At 35.4% G+C, this 21,835-nt stretch overlaps 1 protein-coding gene across 1 annotated transcript in view; it reads left to right on the top strand.

Moving 5' to 3' along the window:
• The window catches only part of LOC136036388 (coiled-coil domain-containing protein 22 homolog), an 84,300-nt gene extending 62,493 nt beyond the window's left edge, over positions 1–21,807 (top strand). The window contains exons 9-11 of the mRNA XM_065718572.1: positions 6,780–6,945; positions 15,387–15,521; positions 21,628–21,807. Of these exons, the coding sequence (XP_065574644.1) occupies positions 6,780–6,945; positions 15,387–15,521; positions 21,628–21,705 (379 nt within the window). The 3' untranslated portion in view covers positions 21,706–21,807. The remainder of the gene's footprint in view (positions 1–6,779; positions 6,946–15,386; positions 15,522–21,627) is intronic.
• Positions 21,808–21,835: the final 28 nt, after the last annotated feature.

The following is a 21,835-nucleotide window of genomic DNA, read 5'->3' as shown; positions in this document are numbered from 1 at the left end:
ACAGGAGAATGTCCGAAATTACTTTTTTTTTACTTGGATTCATTTAGTTTTACCAGTCAGCTTTTTTAGTTTTACACAAGGTTTGATGGTGACAGATTAGGCTAGGTTTTTAACCCATCTCTGAGATTTATAACCTAATTTAACCAAACCCACCCTAACCGAACTTTAACTTTTACCATCAAACCTTGCATAAGACATTCGCCGGTGAATGTCGACGGGTTTCGGGCATTCACCGAATGTTATGTCGAATATCGAACATATCGGTAAGATTTCAGACAGTCGTCCGTGAATGTCGACATTTACCTGATTTCGGTCTTTCACTGTAACATATACACTATTTTTTTATTATACATTCACACATTTGCACATTATTACGTATTTATACAGTATTCTTCTTTACATATTCCTGCTAATTTGTAAATTATTGATGATGATGATGAGGATAATTTATTTAATATACTTAGAAATATACAAAGATATTAACCCCCAACAGAGAGCCCATCTCGTAAGGTTGGGTGTGTAAGAACAGGACATACACAAAACAAACATCTCGTCATAATAATAATAATAATAGCAAAATTAACTTAATTAACAAAAAAAAAATAATAACAACAAAAACCTAGAAAACAAGAAATATCAGAAGGAAAGGGAGAAAAGAAATGCTGGGCAGCAAGAGCATGGGAAGCCATCCCATTGTAGAGACAAAAACTTAACATATAAAGAGAAACTACATAAATTTTTAAAATTCCATCATTAAAGGTAAATAAACAAACATTAAAAAACTACCTTTAAATACTGCTTCTTTAAATACAGCTGATATTTGTGTGATTGATCAACCTGAGTTTTATCATTCAGCTTGTGTTTATTCGCAATGAATGGCATTAGGTACCTAAGTGAAAACCTTGACCTTTCACATCTTGCAAAAGAAACTCGGCATAATCCCACCCACCGACGAGCCGAACGAGGGTATTAACATAGATTTATTGTAGACATAATTTTTAAGATTTTGAATTTGAAAATGCCATAAGGAAATATTTACATCACGTATACGTTTTAACCCCGACGAATTTAGGAAAAAGAATATCGTTTTTGTTTCCGATGAATTTTCAAATTTTGAGGGTCGTCGATGTAAAAAATTTCCAAGTATTCTTACTGCCCTATTTTGTAGTACTTCTAATTGTTTTAAGTGCGTCCAAAAGGTAGTAAGATAGACAATTGAGCAGTAATTCAAATACGAGGCAATTGAAGAGTGGTAAAGTATTTTTAGTATGGAAAATGGAGAAACATTTTTCACGCGGTACATCGACCCAGTACTTTGAGGAAGTTTAGCCCTTAAATGATCAAAGTGATTGCGAAAAGATAGCAATGGATCAAGAAAAACTCCTAAATAACGATATGACTGAACCCTTTAAATTCTATTCTCAAAAACCTAGAGTTCCTGACAAGAAATCAATTGAGTGGTGCGTTTCGGACGACCAAAAACCATAAATCCAGTAAAATTTGGTGCTAGAGTATTGGAAGCAAGCCAGCGATTATCTGAAGTTGCAGTTACAATCAAATTTTCAATTAATGTAGTTGAATCCCTCGCTTCAAAAAATATAGCTATCTCACTTGCAAATAAAACAGTAAGACTAATATTCTCCTGCAAACTTTGCGGGAGTTATTACTATAAATCAGAAATAAGAGTGGACCTAATACTGAACCTTGAGAGACACCAACATCATTAAGGTTTTTTAAATTAGACCATTTTCCATCGATATCTACCGCAATTGGACGACCAAATGCATTATTTACTAAGTCGAGTCCAATACCTCTTATGCCTGCATTTTCCATTTTGTCAGAAGGAATTTCATGGTTTATTGTGTCAAATGCTTCTTTAAAATTGTAGAAAACAGTAGCTACGTGGAAATCCTTATCTGGACAATCATTTAATTCTAATAAAAGAGCTGCAACTGCTTTTTGTGTCGAATGGCTTGCCCTAAGTCCAAACTGGCATTTGGTGAAAAAAGTTTTCTCATCCAAATAAATAGAAATCCTTTCTTAAAATTTTTTTTGACACTTTAGATAAAGGTGATAAAATTGCAATGGGACGATAATTATTTATGTCAAATTTATCACCTTTTTATGTAATGGAATTACCTGAGTAATTTTCCATCTACTACGAAAACACACCTGAGCTGATACAAAAAATTAAAGATACGAATAAGTGGATCAGAAATCACTAGCAATATTTTTAAAAACTTCGTTGATAGTCCATTATATCCCACTGAATTACCATTTTTAATATTTTTAATAGCCTTGTGGAATTTTGCAAGATTAACTGGGGCCAGGGATATGCTCGTACCTCCAGAGGGAGAGAAATAATGTTTATGCATCCTGCGAGAAGAAAAATCTATTTCTGCAGAAATGATAGATTGTCCAACACCAACACCAATAAAATAATCAAAAAATTTAACTTCTTAAATAAAAATTGTTAAATTGTTAAAGCAACAGTCTGTGATCCTTTAACTTATTCACTATTTATGTCATATAATACCTCTGGATGCCACAGTTGTTTATTTTGTCCAATTTTATCCTTGATCAAACTGCTATTTTCCCGGGAAGAATCAGAATTTTGAAATGAATCTTCATAATAAGTTCTTTCACTTTCTCTATGAGTCCTTACCAAAAGGTTTTTATTATTTTTAATTATATTTTTTCATTAGTATTTTATTTTTCATTAATCAACCTCAAAAAGGGACTCATTTACCCAAAGCTTTCTAGGAGCATTATCTTTCCTATTGAAATTCTATACGAGCAAAATTGATCAAGCTTTCCATCAATATATTATAAAACTTATCTAAGGATTGATTTGGATTCTTTCCATTAATTACTGGACTCCATTTAACGTCACCAAGCCCTTTTGTTAAATTTAAAAAAGAATTATGTAAAAAGTCTCCACGCTTTGTTTGACTTTTTTTTTATTATACGGGAAATAAAGGAGAAAAATCAGCCATAATTATGCAGCGATCAGATGAATCATCAGAAATGACATATGCATTAAGGGCGCTGTAAGGTGAAAAAATAGGATCAGTTTGTGAAAATGATCTATCAGTTATCCTGGATGGCATAAAACATACAGGGTTTAATTCAGAGTTAACGGAGATTCTAAAAACTGCCAAGTGTTTCTATCACTTCTATTCTGGTTAGCAGATCCAAGGCTCATTAAATTAATCTTAAAATCTCCCGTAACTAGATAAGGATATTAAGACTAGATAATTTATCCAACAAAGTTACAAACCGATTTATAAAGTCTACCTGACTAGCTGACGGAGTACGATAAATAACTACGATTAGCAGTTTCTGATTATTTGGAAAAAACAATCAACAACACGAGATTCAAAGAGCATTACAATATTCATTGGCAAGAAATCTAGCCTTGTGCGAGCCAGTATGCAATTTTTAACCCAAACAGCAATGCCACCTTTGCTTTTGTCTAATTCGACCGATATGAAAACATTGATAATCTTTAACATGAATACTTTCAATTGAAAACTCGTCTAAAAAAGTTTTTCATAGGCCTGAAATATCTGTTTTAGATTCTGATAAAAAAAGTTTCAATCGTTCTTGGCAGTCCTCCAGCCTGACAATTCCAAAACGATATCCTCCTTGTATTAACATTATTCTTTGCCAAACCATTCAAAAATAAATATTGATTTTTGGAATATCTTATATATTGCAAGTGTCTTCATTATCATTAGCTACAATATTTTGGAAAACTGAAAGAAACAAAACAGAATATCGCTCAAATTCATTTAACCTTGATGATGGAATTCTTCTATCCGTTATCAAATATCACCACCACGTCAAATACAACCATACCACGCCCCACCAGCCCAGCAAACAAACAAAAGAAAAAAAAGGTAACACAAATAGGAACAACTTTGAAAAGAATAGAAAAATTTCTTCATTCCAGGTTGATCTCTTTCAATACTGCTAATCAGAAAGACATCTCTGCGTGTCAAAGTAAAAAAAAAAAAGTAAATAAAGAAAAATAGTTTAAGAATCTAGAAGAAGGCATATAAAAATAAATAAATACAAACAAAGTGGCTAAGTAAAAACAAGATTAAATATTACATACTTATATGAATTAAATAATAACAACAGAGCGTTCCAACTATCATGCGTAGTAATTTTATATCACAGAATCATCCACTTGTAAAATTTGATGTGCTTCTCCTTGGACTCTCGAAAAGTCGTCGATGTCTAGTATATAATCACTAAATGAGTATTTTGTAGTCGGACCGTCAGGTCTTTTCACAAACAAATATGACTCAATGCCCTTGGATATCCATACATCATATCTGTGAATTTTTCTTAATTTATCATATTACAGCTTACGTATTTTACGAATTTCGGCTGGAACATCGTCACTAATAAAAAAAAGTTCGAATTGTTCCCATGGATTGTTTTACCGTTAAACTTACTAGCATTTTCTATCATAGCTAACTTATCACATTTTTTATTCAGTGTCACCTTCAAAATCTATTGTTTCAAAATTATTTCTATCGTAGTATGTGATAGTGACGATCTATCTCTGTAAATAAAGCTTTAGTATTATCATTATTCTCGCACACAGCATTCCATATGATAACATTATTTAATGGCTTCCATTCTCACAATTCGACCCGTACAATCTCATATTTTCTTCTTAACTTCGTTGTTTCATCAGTACATGTTTTTATTTGCAATTTGAGGCGAGACGCATTTTGATCTTTTCTATTTTCAGTTTAGTATTATTAATCTAATTTTTTTTTTAAGTAGCGAATGGTCTTTTTCCAAATTATCGACCCTTGCCATAAGACTCCCTAATTGATTGTTGATATTGCCTAGCTTATTACCATTTTCTTTTACGACATCGAGAATTTTCTTATAGTCTGCAACTGTATTGTTAATTCTGGTTTTGAGCTAGAGCTGTCCTCCGAGGTGTCTATTGTACTACTCATACCTTCTTGTCTAGTGTTTTTTGTTTGACGCCCCATTATGTACTAATAGACTTGATGTATATCCAACTATCCTTGTGATTATATTTTCACATCAATTTGCGCTCAGAGGTCTTAAATGAACTGACATTGAATGAACTGACGAGAGCATTGAATGAACTGATGTTGAATTGAGTACTCTGACGAGAAAAATTGCCTACGGATTGATCTGGGTACTCGTCTGACTGGCCGTATTTCAAACAGTAGGCTATACGAATAATGTAGTTCAATCCCCCTTTCTAGGGCTATAATGAAAGATAGGTTGAGATGGCTAGGGCACATTGTGTGGATGAAGGATGACAGATTGCCGGAGATTTTCCTTTTCGGCCAACCGTCTAGGGCTAAACGGAAAGCAGGTATTCTTCGTATTGGGTGAGAGGACATCATAAAGAAAGATTTAAAGGAAATGGGAATTTCCTGGGAGAGTGTAAAAAGGGAGGCTTTGAATAGATTGGGATGGAGGAGGAGCTTGCGTAGCTGTTTTTCTCTCAGGTGGCTTGGTGCTGCGGTGAGTTGTTAGTAGAATCTTTTTTTCAAAGATTTTCGAAACGCGTTTGATTTTATGCAGCGACTTTGATGCTAGTTAACGTTATCTGTTCAATTTGTTTTCCTTTTGAAGTAACTAAAATATTCAAGGTAAATTTTTTAAAAGAAGATGTGTTTCGAAGTTTTATATAATTTTGAAGTCATTACAAAAACATTTTCAACTAAGGCCGGATACACAATGCTTGTGGGGAGAGGGGAGGCGCGAACGAAAATTAGGCTCCCAAATTGGTATTTTTCGCCTTCTGTAATTGGTGCAAATTTCGACCTTCAGGGGGGGGGGGGAGCAAATACCTCTCTGCTTACCTGGATCTGCCCCTAATTTCTACTGGCTCTTGTGTATCCAAAGTTAATTTATTCTTATTTAATTTTGGTCTAAACTGGAGGCTAAACTTTATAATGCGGCAACATTGCGGTGGCGTTTATAGCTTCTTTTTTTCTGTTTAACCTTCCATGGTGTCGAAGGATAATAGTAAATTGTCAATGGCGACCGAAATCCAAATATGTAATGCTGACACCAAATGTGTAAAATTCGTCAAGTTTAATGTTATTCATCAAAGGCCGACACCTGATTGTGGAATCAAAAGTTCTACAGTTCAGTGGAACTTTTGATTGGCATGCTTAGCTACGCGAAAGGGAGTGGAGAGGGAGGGGGCAATGAATACCATCGTGATTGTCCGAAGAGCCCCGTCATCTTGAACAGCTGGAAAATTATATACCTGGAAGTCTACTCCTTGGTAGTTTCCAAGCTGCCCCTCCCTCTACATTTTTTTTGTGTGTGCATGCTTTTCTCCAGTGGTTCTATCAAAGCAGCGGCCGTAGAAAATAGATCGAAGGACCATTCGAATCTGATCACTTGACCTTAGTACCTTTCTTTAAGTAAACAAAAAATTGTACCTCAATAAGTCTTGTGGCATAGAGCAAGCATTCTGATCCAAAAAGGGGGGATTTAGGAGACTTAAATGAAGGTAAGGAATGAAGTTAAGACTGGAAGCAAAGTGAAATTAATGTAACGAAGGTATGATGGATGAATTATCATCTCTGGACTCAAATGAAAATAGGTGTCTGAATTTTTGTCAAAGATCTGAAGAAACACAGATATCTTTGGTGTCTCCGATATCTATGCCGATAATCTCTGTGTTGAATTTCCCACTATGTCGATGATGGTCTTAAAGAGGCATTTTGCTCTAGCTCTAAGTTGTTCTTGATATTTAGAAGTCATTACACGAAGAAAATATTGGAATTCAACAGAACGTTAGAAAAGCAGAATGAAGAAGCTAGAAAAGTCCTTGAAGATATACGTGTAGTTCAAAGATGTCTTAATAACACAGCTGGTAAGCTTGGTAGAGGATTTTCGGAAGCGGAAGAACACCTATTTCAAGTAGGTTTTAAACATTATAGTTTTTTTTTTTGTATTTCCGGTTTATACTATTTTGTCATTCTTGTCACATTATTAGGTCGTTATTATGTCATTGCTACCGTGAATGCTCGAAATCTGATTAATGTTGACATTTACCGGTGAATGTCCCAGATTCATTTGCTTGGATTCAATTACTTAAGCGAGTCGTCTTTTTCAGCCTTATGCAAGCTATGATGGTAAAAGTTAAAGTTAGGTTAGATTATGTTAGTTTAGGTTAGGTTAAATTAGGATATAAAAAATATCAGAAATGGGTTAAAAGCCTAAACTAAATTAATTCAACCTAACCAAATCTAATCTAAACTAACCTGTCATCATCAAACCTTGCATTAAATTGAAGAAGTTGAATCCCAACGCTGACTATATCCAAGGGGAAAAAAAAGAAGGTTTTTCGGGCATTCAAAGGTGAATATCGATTCACGAATCTCTAACATTCGGGGTAACTACATCATAATCAATATGCCCTGAAATTTTCAACCTAATACTTTTATGCAGTTTCTGAGATATTGATGATACGCCCTTTTGACAGCTTGCATACACATAGAGTGTTGCAATTTAATTCAAGATTCCCTTCAAAATCCTAAATATTTCTCCCTATAAACCGTAGCCTTAGTAATAGTATGAATGGTAGCAGTAGAAGTCTTAGTAGTAGTACGCATATATCACGCTTTGGTTGGTTTGAAATCCGCTTCAATATAAACTGAAAGTTTCAACTGAGTACTCTGAGTCATGCACCCTTTTGGCGCTCATTTTTGGTTTGATTTTAGTTCTGCCTCCCTAAATATTCTTCGAAAGTTTCACCCTAATACCCTTGGCCTGAGTAGAAGTAGTAATAGTATCAATAGTCATGACGTAGGCAATAATGCTCCTAAACCAATGAATCAACATAAAGTAACATGCACATAATGCCCTTCGGTTAGTTCAATATCTTCCTCAAGTTTCAACTTAATGCTCTAATGAAATATTGCTGATACGCCCTTTTGACACTCCACGTGCACTTAGTGTGTTTTGATTCAGTTCAAAGTCCACTAACCATTCCCTGAAAGCTTTACTTCAAAACCTTAGCAGTAGTCAGTAGTAGCAATAGTTGTAGCAGCAGTAATAGCATTAGTAGCAGTATACAAATAGTAGATTTTTTTCAACATCCTCCTCAACATACGCTGGAAGTTTCAATTTGATACCCGAAGGCTTAGTGCCAAAGCAGTTCCTGGAACATTGCTGATACGTTCTTATGACAGCCTGCATGCGCATAAGGTGTTTTGATTCAGTTTAACATTGTCTCAACATTCCTTGAACTTTTCACCTTAATACCCTTAGCTTTAGCAGTAGTAGTAGTAATAGTAGTAACAGTAGTAGTTTTAGCATGCAAATATTGCCTTTGGGTTACTACAGCATCCCCCACAACAAGCCCTGTAAGTTTCAGCTTTATACACCAAACCGTTTCTAAGATATTGCGGATGCGCCTGGTTTGATTTAGCTCAACTTACCCCTTTTTATGCCCAGAAATTTTCAACTTTATACGCTTAGCTTTAGCAGTAGTAGTCAAAGTGGTAGTAGTGGGACCATTAGTACTAGGCCAAGTAGTAGTAGTTTTAGTAGAATTAGTAGCAGTAGTACTAACTGCAGTAGCAGCAGTACTAGCAGAAGTAATAGTATGCACGTATTGCCTTTTGGTCGGTTGTGATCGCCCTCGTCATGCCTTGGAAGCTTCAGCTTAATGCTCTAACCCATCCCTGAAATATTGATGATACGCTTTTTTGACAATCTGTTTGCATATAGCGTGTTTTTATTTGTTATGCTTTCGCCTCAACATTTCTTGTTATTTGCACCTTAATATCCACAGCCTTTGTAATAGTCGTAATAGAAGTATTAGTTGTAGTAGCAGTAGTGGTAGTGGTGGTAGTAGCAATAGCGAGTAGCAGTAGCAATAGTATTGATGGGGGTGGTAGCAGTAGCATTAGTAGTAATAGCGGACGTAGTAGCTGTAGTAGTAGTAGTATAGTAGTGGTAGTAGTAGTAGCATTAATAATAATAGTAGCGTACATATATTGACCTTTTTTTCAATTGATTACCCCCCTCATTTCTCAAAAGTTCCAACTTATATCTAAGTTATTCCTGAGATACGCCCTTTTGACAACCCACAAGCACATAATGTGTTTTCATTTAGTTTAACACTCCTCTCAACATTCTCTGAAAACATCATCTGAATGCCCCTGACCTTTTGGGCCCCTAGGCTCAGAGTAAACAATGGGCTAACTGCAAAACTTACAGCCTTTGCCCCAAGGACTGTGGGAGAGGGGCAGGGTTGAAAATCCCAGAGACAAAATTATTTTATCTTTCAACTATGCTGAACAAAATGGCTATCTGAAAATTTTGATTGGATCTTTTAGGGGAAAAAATGGTTGTGGCAGGGGGGTTGGGTGCCCTCCAATCACTTTTGAATCTGAAGAAGGGCACTAGAACCTTCGATTTCCAATAAAAGGAGCTTTCAAAGTTTCTATGACAACTTCTTCCATGCAAAAAATATATAATAATAATACGTAGAGTCACCTCGCTATCTACTTAGTTAGCGCTAATGCGCTGCCTGTGATTAATGATTTTATTTATTGAATGACTTAGGTTATTACTTTGAAATATATCTACCTGTCTAAGATTCAATTTGACTTCATTTAATTCGATTATTTAATTCAATGATGAGATGTTTGGTTCAAGCGATTCTACACGGGTAAAATAGGAGTCGGAAAAACTACTAGTTCAACTGACAAAGCGGCTCAAAAACGCACAAAAATGTGCCTATAGTACTTTTTTCTAATCTCTGGCCTAATATAAAGCAGAATTTTAATGAAGGAATAAAAAAAGCTATCATGCTTATTTGGTTTTTTCAGTGAATTTATGATTTTGCTAAACAACGCTAGTTATTTAAATCTCAGAGACAAGATTGCGTCTCTTCTCTTGTTATTTCTCTTGTTTCTCATCGTTTCTTTCTCTTATAATAATAATAATTTATTTGTTACCCGCTTGTTTTGACAAATTAAGCGGAGTAAAAACATTAAGGAAAGAAAAACGAAATAACACAAACAATACAATTAATACAGTCTAATCAAAGGGTGGTAAGGGCCCAAGCGTTGACAGGCCTCAGCACCTAATCTAGCATAGAGTTTTTTATAAACGAAAATAATATCAGTGGCACAAAACTTTCTGATAATCTTCTGATTTCTATAAGAACGCGGCAGATACAATAAATATTTACAATAACGAAAATACATAACTCTTATGCCCTGCAAATCTTGATTATTAAACAACGGGCGCAAACCGGAAAGAAACAATATAGAATGATCGCAATATGTAGAATAAAGTCTGGATAAAGCCTTTCGTGAAAATCTGCCTCGGTTCGGGACAATTTTCGCGTACCCTTTTTTAAGTTTACTTTTAATATCATTTAGCCCACAGGATCGAAAAGCTGATAAAGATGAACAAATATTAATACCAAGCCACCGAATCGAAGAAACGAGCTTAACTGAAAAATAACCACAATCAAGATCACTACTTTGATGCTTAGCATTAAAAACTAAATATTCACATTTTTCAGTATTAAGTTTGAGGCCGATTTCCTCAAAAGACTTAGAAACAAGCTGGGTCGACTTAATTAGGCTAGATTTAGTGCGGCTGATCAAAAGTAAATCATCTGCATATGCAATGTACGAAAGATTAGTTAGGCCTAAAAAACATGATGGATTAATACGTGGCAAAACAGAATAAAGACAAGCATTAAAAAGATAAGGGGATAAGACTCCTCCTTGCCTAAGACCAGAACGGATGGGGATATTACCAACGTAGGTGTCACCTGACTTGAGTCGAACATATGAATTAGCATACCAAAAACGAAGAGTTGATATAATAGACACATTTGCACCAAGTTGGATTAAAGAATACCAAAGTTGGCTATGACAAATTGAATCAAAAGCTTTTGAAACATCGAGTGCACAAAAATGAACCTCAAAACCATTTTTATGCGCTTCAAGTAATAGCGAAACTATACGGCTTAAAGCCAAACTGATTAGACATATAATCTACATTAGACAGGAGATCAGGGAGCAAAACATATTCAAATACTTTACTTAAAGTACAAGCAACCGTAATAGGCCTATACGAAGCGCAACTAGTTGGGTCCTTACCGCGTTTCAAAATTGACGTAATGTTACCAACTAAAAAAGAATCAGGGACTAAATAAGAGCATAAACACATCTGAAAAAGTAACTGCAAGTGATAAACTAATTCCTCCGAATCGGTGTTGAGGTGAAAAGCACTGATCCCGTCTATATCATAAGATTTCGATTTAAGTCTCTCTACACTTCTTTTGACACGGTCAACACTAACGGGAGGTACATGACCTTGAATGATTTTGTTAGGCAACAGATTAGAACAGAGCTTGGCAAAACGAAAATGAACCGCATATATCACTGTATCGAAAATTTTACTATAATGATTGATCCATGATACATTAGGGATTCGGTCAGCCGTAGGCGATCTATCAAACTTCGCGGCATTGATCACTTTTTTCCACTGGCTAGGAGACTTAGGAAATTCAGCACCATTGTACCTAATTTTTCGAAGATAGCGTTTAAAATCAAGTTTTGTTTTTTGTTTAATATCGAAAACACTACCCCTTAAGGGGTGGCCGCAAGCTATCCAAATTTTTAGCCACAACTTAGCCCGATTTTTTATTGTTTTGAGCTCTGGGTCATTCTTCCAAATTGAACTTCTTGTTTTTGCTCTAAAGCGACATAGGGGAACAGCTACTTCTTCAGACCTCTTTAAGCACGATACAATGTGGCTATAATAAATATTAAGCTGAATTCTGGCTTGTGGGGACCCAACGCTTGTACACAATAGATTAAAAGGGACTTTAATCGTTGATAGAAGGCTAACAAGCGTAGAAAAATAAAGAGGCCAGTCAGCTTTGTTCCATTCTCTTTTAGAAATCCATTTTCTAGAATTGGGACGAAGGTTCTTCTCCGCAGTAGCATTAAGGGTAACAGTGAGGGATAGGGGGAGATGGTCGTAATCACGCTCATCCTGATCAACATGGACTTCGCCACAGACGAGACCAGAAGAAACGATACAATGGTCAATGTCTGAAAGTGAGCCACTATTATCGATATAGGAATGGGAGGCATCTTTCTTCAAAATTTTGTAACTATTCGGTAAGGAATCTAACAGAAGCTCAGTCCGCACTGATGAAGAGTGAATGTTACAGTTCAGATCACCGATTAATAACCAATCCAGTCCACTACTCTCAATGCCATTCAAAAGACTTTTTATTAATGCGCAAAATTTTGTAAATTTAGTTAAACTTCGGAGGGATTTCTGGTCGCAGGGGAGATAAACATTAATGAGGACAAGGTTGGCAAGACGAATAGCAATATAACAATCACTCTCGTGATAGCATAAAGGGGGTGGTGAAAACAGCGTCTTTTTTATTAAACATGCTAGGCCACCTGATGGTCTGCCAGAGGTTTTGCGTGCACTTTTAGAAAAAACTGAGTGTTCGTTACTTCTCTGTAGGGAGTTTAAGCTCACTAAAGGTAGTAGATGCTCCTGGAGGAATAAAACATCAAAATTTTCTAATTTCTGATCTAAAGAAACGTCTTTATCCTTAGTACCGTTAATATTGAACGAACATATAGTGAAATTAGTATTAGCACTCATTTTCTAGTATAGGACGATCGTTTCGACAGAAGTTCACGAAGAATTCGGCATTTCATTGAAAATGACACATGATTGCCTTGACAGTTCGCACATTTTGGTGTAGCCTGGCACGGAGAATCAGGCGAGGATTCATGTTGCCCTGCGCAACGGGAGCAGCATTTTTCTTTATCACAATTTGATTTTAAGTGATTTGGTGATTGGCAATTATAACAGCATTTGGGTGGGCGTTGGTATTCGTAAACTCGATATATCTCATACCCAATCTTTATACCAAGTCGAAGTGCATTAGCCAGCGCAACAGCGTTTTCAAAAAACACTCTAACAGCCAAAGAATTGCCTATTCGCTTCGCATGAGTAATATTATTGCAATCAATTAACATTTCCTCATCAAAATTGGTCTCAAAATCGGTATACCTTTAATGATTCCAATATATTTCGTTTCTTTTACTTTGACGTCACAATCTCTCATTACATTTGGAACGGCATTGCAAAAGTTCCTTGCAGCAATCTTGTCAATTCGTACCACTAGCTTATCGCCAGAGGGCTTAATGCTGTGAATACATTCATGACCTGGAATAGAGTCTATTATTTCGCGACGCTTGGCAGGATTATCTAATTCTGATGGGACTTTAGAAATAACAAAGGTCGTCAGATCGGGATTCAATGACTGAGCGCCAGGGCTGCTAAGAGGGGGGAATTTAAGATCATACGACGAAATCTTCTCACGGATTTGCTTAAGTTCCGAATCAATGCTTACAAGCTTTGAGGAGAAGCTAGAATAAGCCACAGCAGGAATAACAGGAACCTCGGTAGGTAAAATAATCACGTATGTAGGCAAAGGCAAATTTTCGCTGTCGCATTTCTGGAAGATTTCCATCATGTCCTTAATGTGACGGTAATTAGCTTGATCGCCTTGGCGTCTTTGCACACGTTCACCCTCGTAAACATGAGACCAAAGTTCTATTTTAGCCGCCATAATAGACTTCTCATCGAAAAACCCAACAGCATGGTTAGCAATAACTTCATCACTTACTCCTTTTTTAAGATTTGATTGCACGAAATTCAACACCGACGAATGTACATATTCCGTCATAATGGTATAACCAACAAATATGGACAATTAGCCAAAGTCCAAAATCAAATCAAATTATTACTCACCATGCTGTCAAACAGCTAACATCCGATAAAATTAGTTTCAAAATAATCCTTTTCAAAGTAACTGAATTCGTTATTTTCGTCACACTAAAGTAGACCGGTTTTACTCACAGTTCATAAATATCCAATTCAAACCAAATCCTTTTACTTTGAACTCCGAGTCAATATAATCCAGTTATTTGAGATGTTCTCACTCTGAAAGCTAGGTTACAACTGGCTTACATTAAATTGTGAGAAAAACTTCTGCCCTTACCGTTTTTTGAGTTTCGTATTGTTTTCTTATACTTTTTGGAGCTAACTGTAGGTAACGGTTTTTCTTCGGAGTTACCAAACAAACTCAGGTCAGGACCAAAAACAGTCTCTTACGGAAAAGGTTCGTTGCAATTGTCTGGAGACGTAAAAATCAAACTATTCACCAATATTCGTGTTAATTAGATATTCAGGGGATATTTCCTTGAGTTCTACTTGTTACGAACTTATTGAGGCGGGGTCAAGGGGAGCGAGAAAACAATACATATGTCAAAAGGATCTACTTATAAATTTAAATTATAAATAAAGCAAGCATCACAGAAGGAATGTGGATCTAATAAATGCAAACAAACAAAAGCTAATTTATGTGTCCACTGATTACGCATCACATACATGGTAAACTGATAAGAAGTTTTTTCCCTCTATCAAAGAATTATTCAAAGACAAATTCCAAAAAGAAAGTCTTTCAAATAAAATTAAATATCCAAATTAAAACTTAAAATGAACAGAAATAAAATCCTAAAACAATTCAATATTAAAGCAGGAATTGCTGTCAAAGAATAAATGTAATCGAAAACGACCAGAAATTAAAATAATGATCACATTAAAAATAAAGACAATAGATTAGACACTTGAATTAATTATCAATTATTTATTCAAGTAGAAACTTGAAACTATTGATTAGAAACTTGAATGTCTAGTGATCGAGATATTGGCCTTATGTCAGTCCATTTTCTGCCAAAAATTTTTACCTTCTTAAGCAGAGCCTGGGTATATACAGTCATATACGTTCTTATATTCTGTATTGAAGAGTTTGGAGACACACCACCATGTATCACTACATTTTCTTTGGCTCCTCCTTTGCGCGTACGCAATGACGAATTTCTAGTGACGGCTAATCATATGTGCGGTAGGATACGTTAGGGATACGTTCTTATATTCTGTATTGAAGAGTTTGGAGACACACCACCATGTATCACTACATTTTCTTTGGCTCCTCCTTTGCGCGTACGCAATGACGAATTTTTAGTGACGGCTAATCATATGTGCGGTGGGAATGCAAGCAAGCTGTAGTTCACTCCTCTGACCAGGTCCTTATTCACCTTAGTCGGCATAGGAAATTCTTTCTCGCTTCCATAATCAAACGTATAAACTATATAATAAACCATAAATAATAAATTTTGTTAAAATTACGTTAAAGTTTAGAAACTAAAATGTTTATTTAAACAAAGATAATATGTCGGTTGTCATATTTCTTTAAAATCTCGTTGCATTTTAAATTTTTGTTTTAGACAGCCTTGAAGATATCCAATGCCAATCCTTGCTATAAGTATTTTACTGAACTTCACTACACAATGGATGAAATTGTTTCATACGTTCAGGAAAAGGGCGTAGTCGATCGGGAGATTGATTCTTTAGAAGGAGAGGTCAGTATTATTTCCTTTATTTTTGGTTGATTGTTTTTCTAACTTTTTTTCAAAACTTTTTTCCCTATTCTTCTTCTTGTCTCTTATGTTTTTCTTATGCTTGGTATATTTTTAATTTTTATACAGGTTCACTTTAAATAACTTTTCTCTTTTCTAAAGTGTTTAAAACTTTTTGTTTGATTCTTTGTATAATAATTTAGATTCTAGTTACTTTTCATTTTTATACAAACACAGAACATGTTGTTACTGTATTTCATTACAGCTACTTCGACGAAGCTTCGAACAACTCGGATAATCCCCCTCCTGTGCTAAAACGTGTCACTCTTAGTGCCAAATCGAATTTCTCAAGCCTGATTTTGTGCAATTCCAGATCACTGACGAATAAAGTGGGCGATTTAGAACTTGTCTTACGCATCAACTCGACACCACTAGCAATACTTACCGAATGTTGGGGTATTACTGCTGAAACAGGTGTTGTAAAAGGTTATCTGAACTTCTTCAATATCAGGCGTGACAGAGACGACACACGACGTGGAGGTGGAGTAGGCATCTATTGTCGTGAAGATTTGCCATGCAGATAACATAATAACCCTTCAGATTCCTGTCATGAAACAATCTGGCTGTGGTGCAGACCAAGAGGTTTACCAAGAACTTCCTCGTGTATCATTCTAGCAGCAGTATACTATCCGGAAGGTGCTCGCAACAGACGTGAATTGGTGACGTTTCTGCAGCATCAAGTTGACAACCTCTGGAAACAATTCAGTGATCGAGCTTTAATCGTTGGCGGAGACTTTGACTTAACAAAAAAAAGTGGATTTCACATGTGGAAGCATACTAGACCTCATACTAGCGAATCTTGAGGCGTTTTATGAACCACCAGTTTCCCTAGGACCACTCACTAAGTCAGACCATAATGTTCTCTGACGGAAACCAAAATGCAGAAATCATATACCGAAACCAAAAAAGGTTAAAATAGTTTACAGACCCCTCAGTGATAGCTCCATCCAAGCATTTGGTAGATGGATCGCTAACTTAGACTTCGATCCAATTTGTGTTATAGCAAACATTGATGAAAAAGTCGAGACGTTATAGTCGATTCTGCAGCAAATGTACCATGAACTTTTTCCCGTTAAAGAACGCACGATATGTGAGACGAACAAGCCGTGGTTAGATACTAATATAAAAAAATATATCAAGGAACGATGTAAATTCAAAGAACATGCTGCAGGTGACACACTGAATGCAAACAAGATAAGAAACAAAGTTGTTTCATCCCTCCGAGCTTCCCGAAAAAGATATGTACAGGAAAAAATAGTACCGCTCCTCAAGTCGCTTTCTCACAAGTGGCATGACACAGTAAAACAGCTTAGTGGGAAAAAGAAAGGAAACGAAATACGAATCGATAACCCAAAGGGTAGTCTGATAATAGTTTTCGAAGTCAACTAATTCATTGCTCAGATTTGTACCCACCCAACCGTAAGTGACGAACAAATGTGTGACACCATTAACAACAGTAGTACAGATGAAATCGTAGAGGTGTCAGAAACGGTAGTTCACTATACAATCGGACGACTACGTAACAACTCTGCCTCATACCCAGGTGAACTCCCCGTGAAATTACTGAAAGAGTACTCACCTTTCTTAGTCAAGCCTATCGCATCAGTGATAAACCAATGTTTCTCAGAACAATCATTTACGAAGATGTGGAAAGCTGCTTATGTCCGTGTTATACCGAAAGTCCAGACACCCCAGTCCTCTGACCAACTGAGACCAATATCAATAACTCCTAACTTAGCAAAAGTAGCTGAGGATTTTATCTACCGTTCTTTGTTAGAACAAATTGCTCCTGCGATCGATCCGTACCAATATGGTTGCATACGAGGCAGTAGTACGGCAATATATCTAGTGCGAATGTATCACTTAATCGTCCAGTGGTTGGACACTTCTAATAGTACTGTCGACTTATTTTTAGCGGACTATCGAAAAGCATTCGACCTTATCAAAGACATGACCGCATTAACGAATCTGAAAGAAATGGGAGCTAAAAAACAAATACTACTATTAGTGAAAGAATTTTTACAGAGGAGACGGCAATCAGTTTACCCTTTGTTTGCAGAAGATACCTGCTCTGAGTGGTCAGAACTAACCTGCGGCTGCCCTCAAGGAACGAAATTAGCTGCTCTTTTATTTCTTGCCGTCATCAACCCCATCCTTGCAGAATTTAAAGAGCGTTTCAAGTTTGTTGATGACTTGTCTGCACTTCTCAAATATATAGTCGAAAATGCAGTAGCAAAGCAGCAATCTGACCCGAATTTCTTCACAGACTTCATCAACCAGTGTAAGTCGAATAGTCTACAAGTGAATGAACAGAAATAAAAAGTTTTACGATTTAATGCACTCAAGCGAGAAATCACTATCCCAGATACTGTGTTTCCAATTGTTTCCTCTGCAACAATCCTAGGCGTAACATTTATAAGTGACTGCTCGTTTAAGCTGCATGTAGACAATATTGTGCACAAAGGTCACTACTCAATCCAGAGTTTAACAAGTATGCGCAGGTTAGGCTTCTCTGATCGTCAGCTCCCTTCTCTGATCGTCAGCTCCTGTTGGCATATACACCTAAATTAGGCCTTTCCTCGAGTATTGCTGTCCGGTTTTGGATCCCCAAACTCAGAACACAGTTTACATTTAAGATGAACTAGAACATGTTCAAAAACGCGCTACTAGGATAATATTCGGACCCAGTTTCAGCAGCTACAAAAGTGCCCCTGGACTCTTGAATTTGCCCACCTTATTCGATCGAAGATATGAACTAATAATGAAATTTTGGGAAATCACTATTAACAAACGAGAAGCACCGATCCATACTTCCACCAACCGCATCAATCAGCAGACATACTAGGCACTACAACAAACTAGAACCAGTCAAGTTCCGTACGAACAGATTCGCAAACTCCTTTGTACCATATTTCGTAAGTGCATCTAACAAGTGAATTGAAAGTTGCACCATATCTAACTATAGTGACCATTATAGTGACCATGACCACTAGTATCTAACTAGTGACCATTTTGTGATTTTAAAAGTAGCGTAATTTAGCGTTCATTTTTGAGTGCTACGATAGCTGTTTCATTAAACGAATGCAAATATTGCAAATGTACTTAAAGTTTAAAAATCCAATAATTGAAGTAGTTTTTGCAGATGTGATAAAGCCTTTGGTAGCTCATGCCCCATTCAGAATGAGATTTTACTAATGCTAAAATATAGCTAGCTCTAATTTAAGCCAACCGGAATATTTCGTGGAATTTTTCAGCCAATCAGAAAATACTATGAAGAAGCTAATTGGCTCAAATTAGTGCTAGTTAAATCACTGTATTAGGAAAATCTCATTTTGAATGGGATATTAGACTCTGCAATGGTTTTAGATGACGCGAAAGATCAAAAATTATAAGTTAGGTTAGATTAATTACGAGGTTTATTCTGAAAAAAAAACTTCACCTTTCTTTAGCTTTCGCTTGTACAGAGTCTATCAATCCCTTGAACACGTATAATATCATTAGATAAAGAAAAAAAGAAAGGGAAGAGAAGAGAAAAAAAAAATAAGAAAGAGAAAAAAAACACCCAAAATCTGCTTCCATGCAACAAAAAGGCATTATTTTTTTATGGGGAACTTGACAGCAAATTAACTTCAATTTAACTACCCTTCGAAAATTATACAATAGGGCACAGATTGTTTTAACATCTCTACGGAAATTACACACATTTTGCCAACTTGGGCGTCTATACTAGCAGATCCATTCTTAGAATATTGGGAAGTGTCTTGTCTAACAAATAGGAAGCAATAAGAGTTTTAATCGTTTTGTAGGATAGAAATAGATAAGTACAGGGTGAAAATGGCGTATCACCGGTATTAATCGCATCGTGCGTTGCAAAACAAAAATCGCAAAGAAGAGGGAAACGATGACAGGCGTTTAGCGTAACCGTGCCTTACACCATAAAAAAGGTATAACATCGAAACGGAAAAGATACAGACATTTATCATAAGTTCCTAGGAAAGTTTGTGTCCTTGGAAGTGATCATCGAAAACGTTTTCGTTAATTATTATTTTAAAACCCCAACAAACTGTAAAATGTTGGAAATGGTAGGTGATACTAAAGGCGAAATTAAATACTAAAGATGTAGCGGATTTTTTTTTTTAATTTAGATACAAAGAGTGGAAGTTTCCACTTGACCTATTCAATCAATCAGATTCTATTTTCACTGCCCTCGGTACTTCAAGCTTATTCTAATTGGCTGCTGTCATAGAGTCAGTATACTAAAGAAGTTCATACTAATTTTCCACTTACTTGCTTTCTAGCACTGAACTAAAAGCACTGAGTGCTTTCTGGTGCTTGGAAAGATTTTGAACTTTTTTGATTTCTTCCAAAAAATGAAGTTGATGACTTAAAAGAGGTAATAAAATTTTCAAAGAGGTAGAAATGTTTTATTTCTAAGCTCTATAGTTACTTTTATCTTTTGAGAGATGAGCCCGCTGAACTCATATAATCTTATGAAAGAAGATAATTTTCTCTAAGATTATGTAATGAAAATGCCTTTTATGTGTTAAAACTACTGTTTTAATGTTCCTAGCTTTGTGTTATTGTTGATAAAACTATTTTTATCTTTTTTCCTTTTTTCATTTCATTCTTCATTAACCTTAGAGTGCAGTGAAAATATCATTAAATTTAGGTTTTATTAATTTTATAAAAGGCCTTATTAGGGCAGAAGGTCACTGGACTATACTGACTTTAGAGTTACCCCAAAAATAGAAAGCAGATTCTTGGCGTTTCACTTGAGAACGAACTTAACCCAATATATTCTCTCTAAATTTCTGACTGGTTTTGTCAAACCAAAACTTAGTCTAATACTATCGTTGAAATTTTAGTTGCGAACATTTTTCAGCTGTGGAATATTATCTGTTTTTCTCTAAACATTTTTTTGCCTAAAAAAGTATCTTATCAAATAAGCAATAATTGTGATAGCAATGAGCAATACATATTCGTAATTTTTTTCTTGGAAACGGCACTATAATTTTTTCCAGAAAATTGGCATACTACCATTTTTCGCTTCGAAAAAAAACGATTTAGATAGGTTACGACTTCGTGAAAATTCTTTTGCGCCTCAAAACCCTCTTAATATTGTTCATAAATTGTGCGTTGAGTGAAATTTGAGACCTCTTAAGGTTGACAGCCAGAAGCATAAGTAGGCTGACATCCCAGATGGCTCTGAGCTTTTGATTGCTATGAAGTGAGTTTCGGATTCTTAATTGCCCTGTCATAACATGCTACACATTTCCTATATTAGGTATGAAAATTATAGGTATAGGTGTAGGTATAAAAATTACCTATACCAGGTATAGGAATAAAAAATACCTATACCTACATATATACAACTACTGCTAATTTGATAAGATTGTTCATAATTGGATATTTTTTTCGCTTTCTGGTGTGAAAAAGCGATCTCGATTGGCAAGAACTTTGGGAAAATTTGTTAAGAGTTTTAATTGTGGAAGAAAAAAATTGTATGAATGACTTCACAAATACCAAGACGTCCAATCAGATGTAGTTTTAGAGGAGAACAAGGGGGCACCTGCCCAGGGCTCAAAAATTTTAGAGGTGTAAAATTTAAAATAAATAGCATAACGGTTGTAATCATTTTCTAATTTTTTAAATTTTGTTTTTATTGAAATAAAGTAGGATGCAGTTAGTACGTGAAAATAATTGATAAATTATTAATTAATTAAATTAATTTTAAAATAATTAAAATGATAAATTAAAAAATAGTTAAAAACTGAATTATTAATTATTTCATTGAAAACAAGTATGTTGATAAATGAAAATATTGTTAAAATTTGGCCTGAAGGTTCAGATTTTTTCCCGGGTACAAAGAGGCCAGAACTGCTACTGTGTGAACCGCTGTATCGTCCAATACCCTAATGGTTTTACTTTTTAATCTTTATCACCAAGCGGAGCTCTTTTTTCGGCGAAGCTCAAATTTTTCTCTTTTTTTAATTGGTGCGTTTTTTAGATATGTTCATGTTTATTTTATTTTATTTTATTCGTTTTTCAGGTCCACTTCGAGAGAAGGAAAAATGTAAAAGAAAAATTTGCGAAAATATGTAATGACATTCAGAAGTTAAAACAATAATATTTTTCAAGATAATTTACTAGCTTGAGTGATTCCATTACCTGTGATAATTTGCCATTTTTGTGTTTTCAAATTTATTAAACTCATATGCATTCTCTCAAACTCTTTTTTTATTTCTTCTTCGAATTTA

This window comes from Artemia franciscana, chromosome 15, assembly GCF_032884065.1.
Source record: "Artemia franciscana chromosome 15, ASM3288406v1, whole genome shotgun sequence".
Classification (NCBI taxonomy): domain Eukaryota; kingdom Metazoa; phylum Arthropoda; class Branchiopoda; order Anostraca; family Artemiidae; genus Artemia; species Artemia franciscana.
The sequence above is the reverse complement of the archived record's forward strand: the minus strand, read 5'-3'. Positions and strand labels throughout refer to the sequence as shown.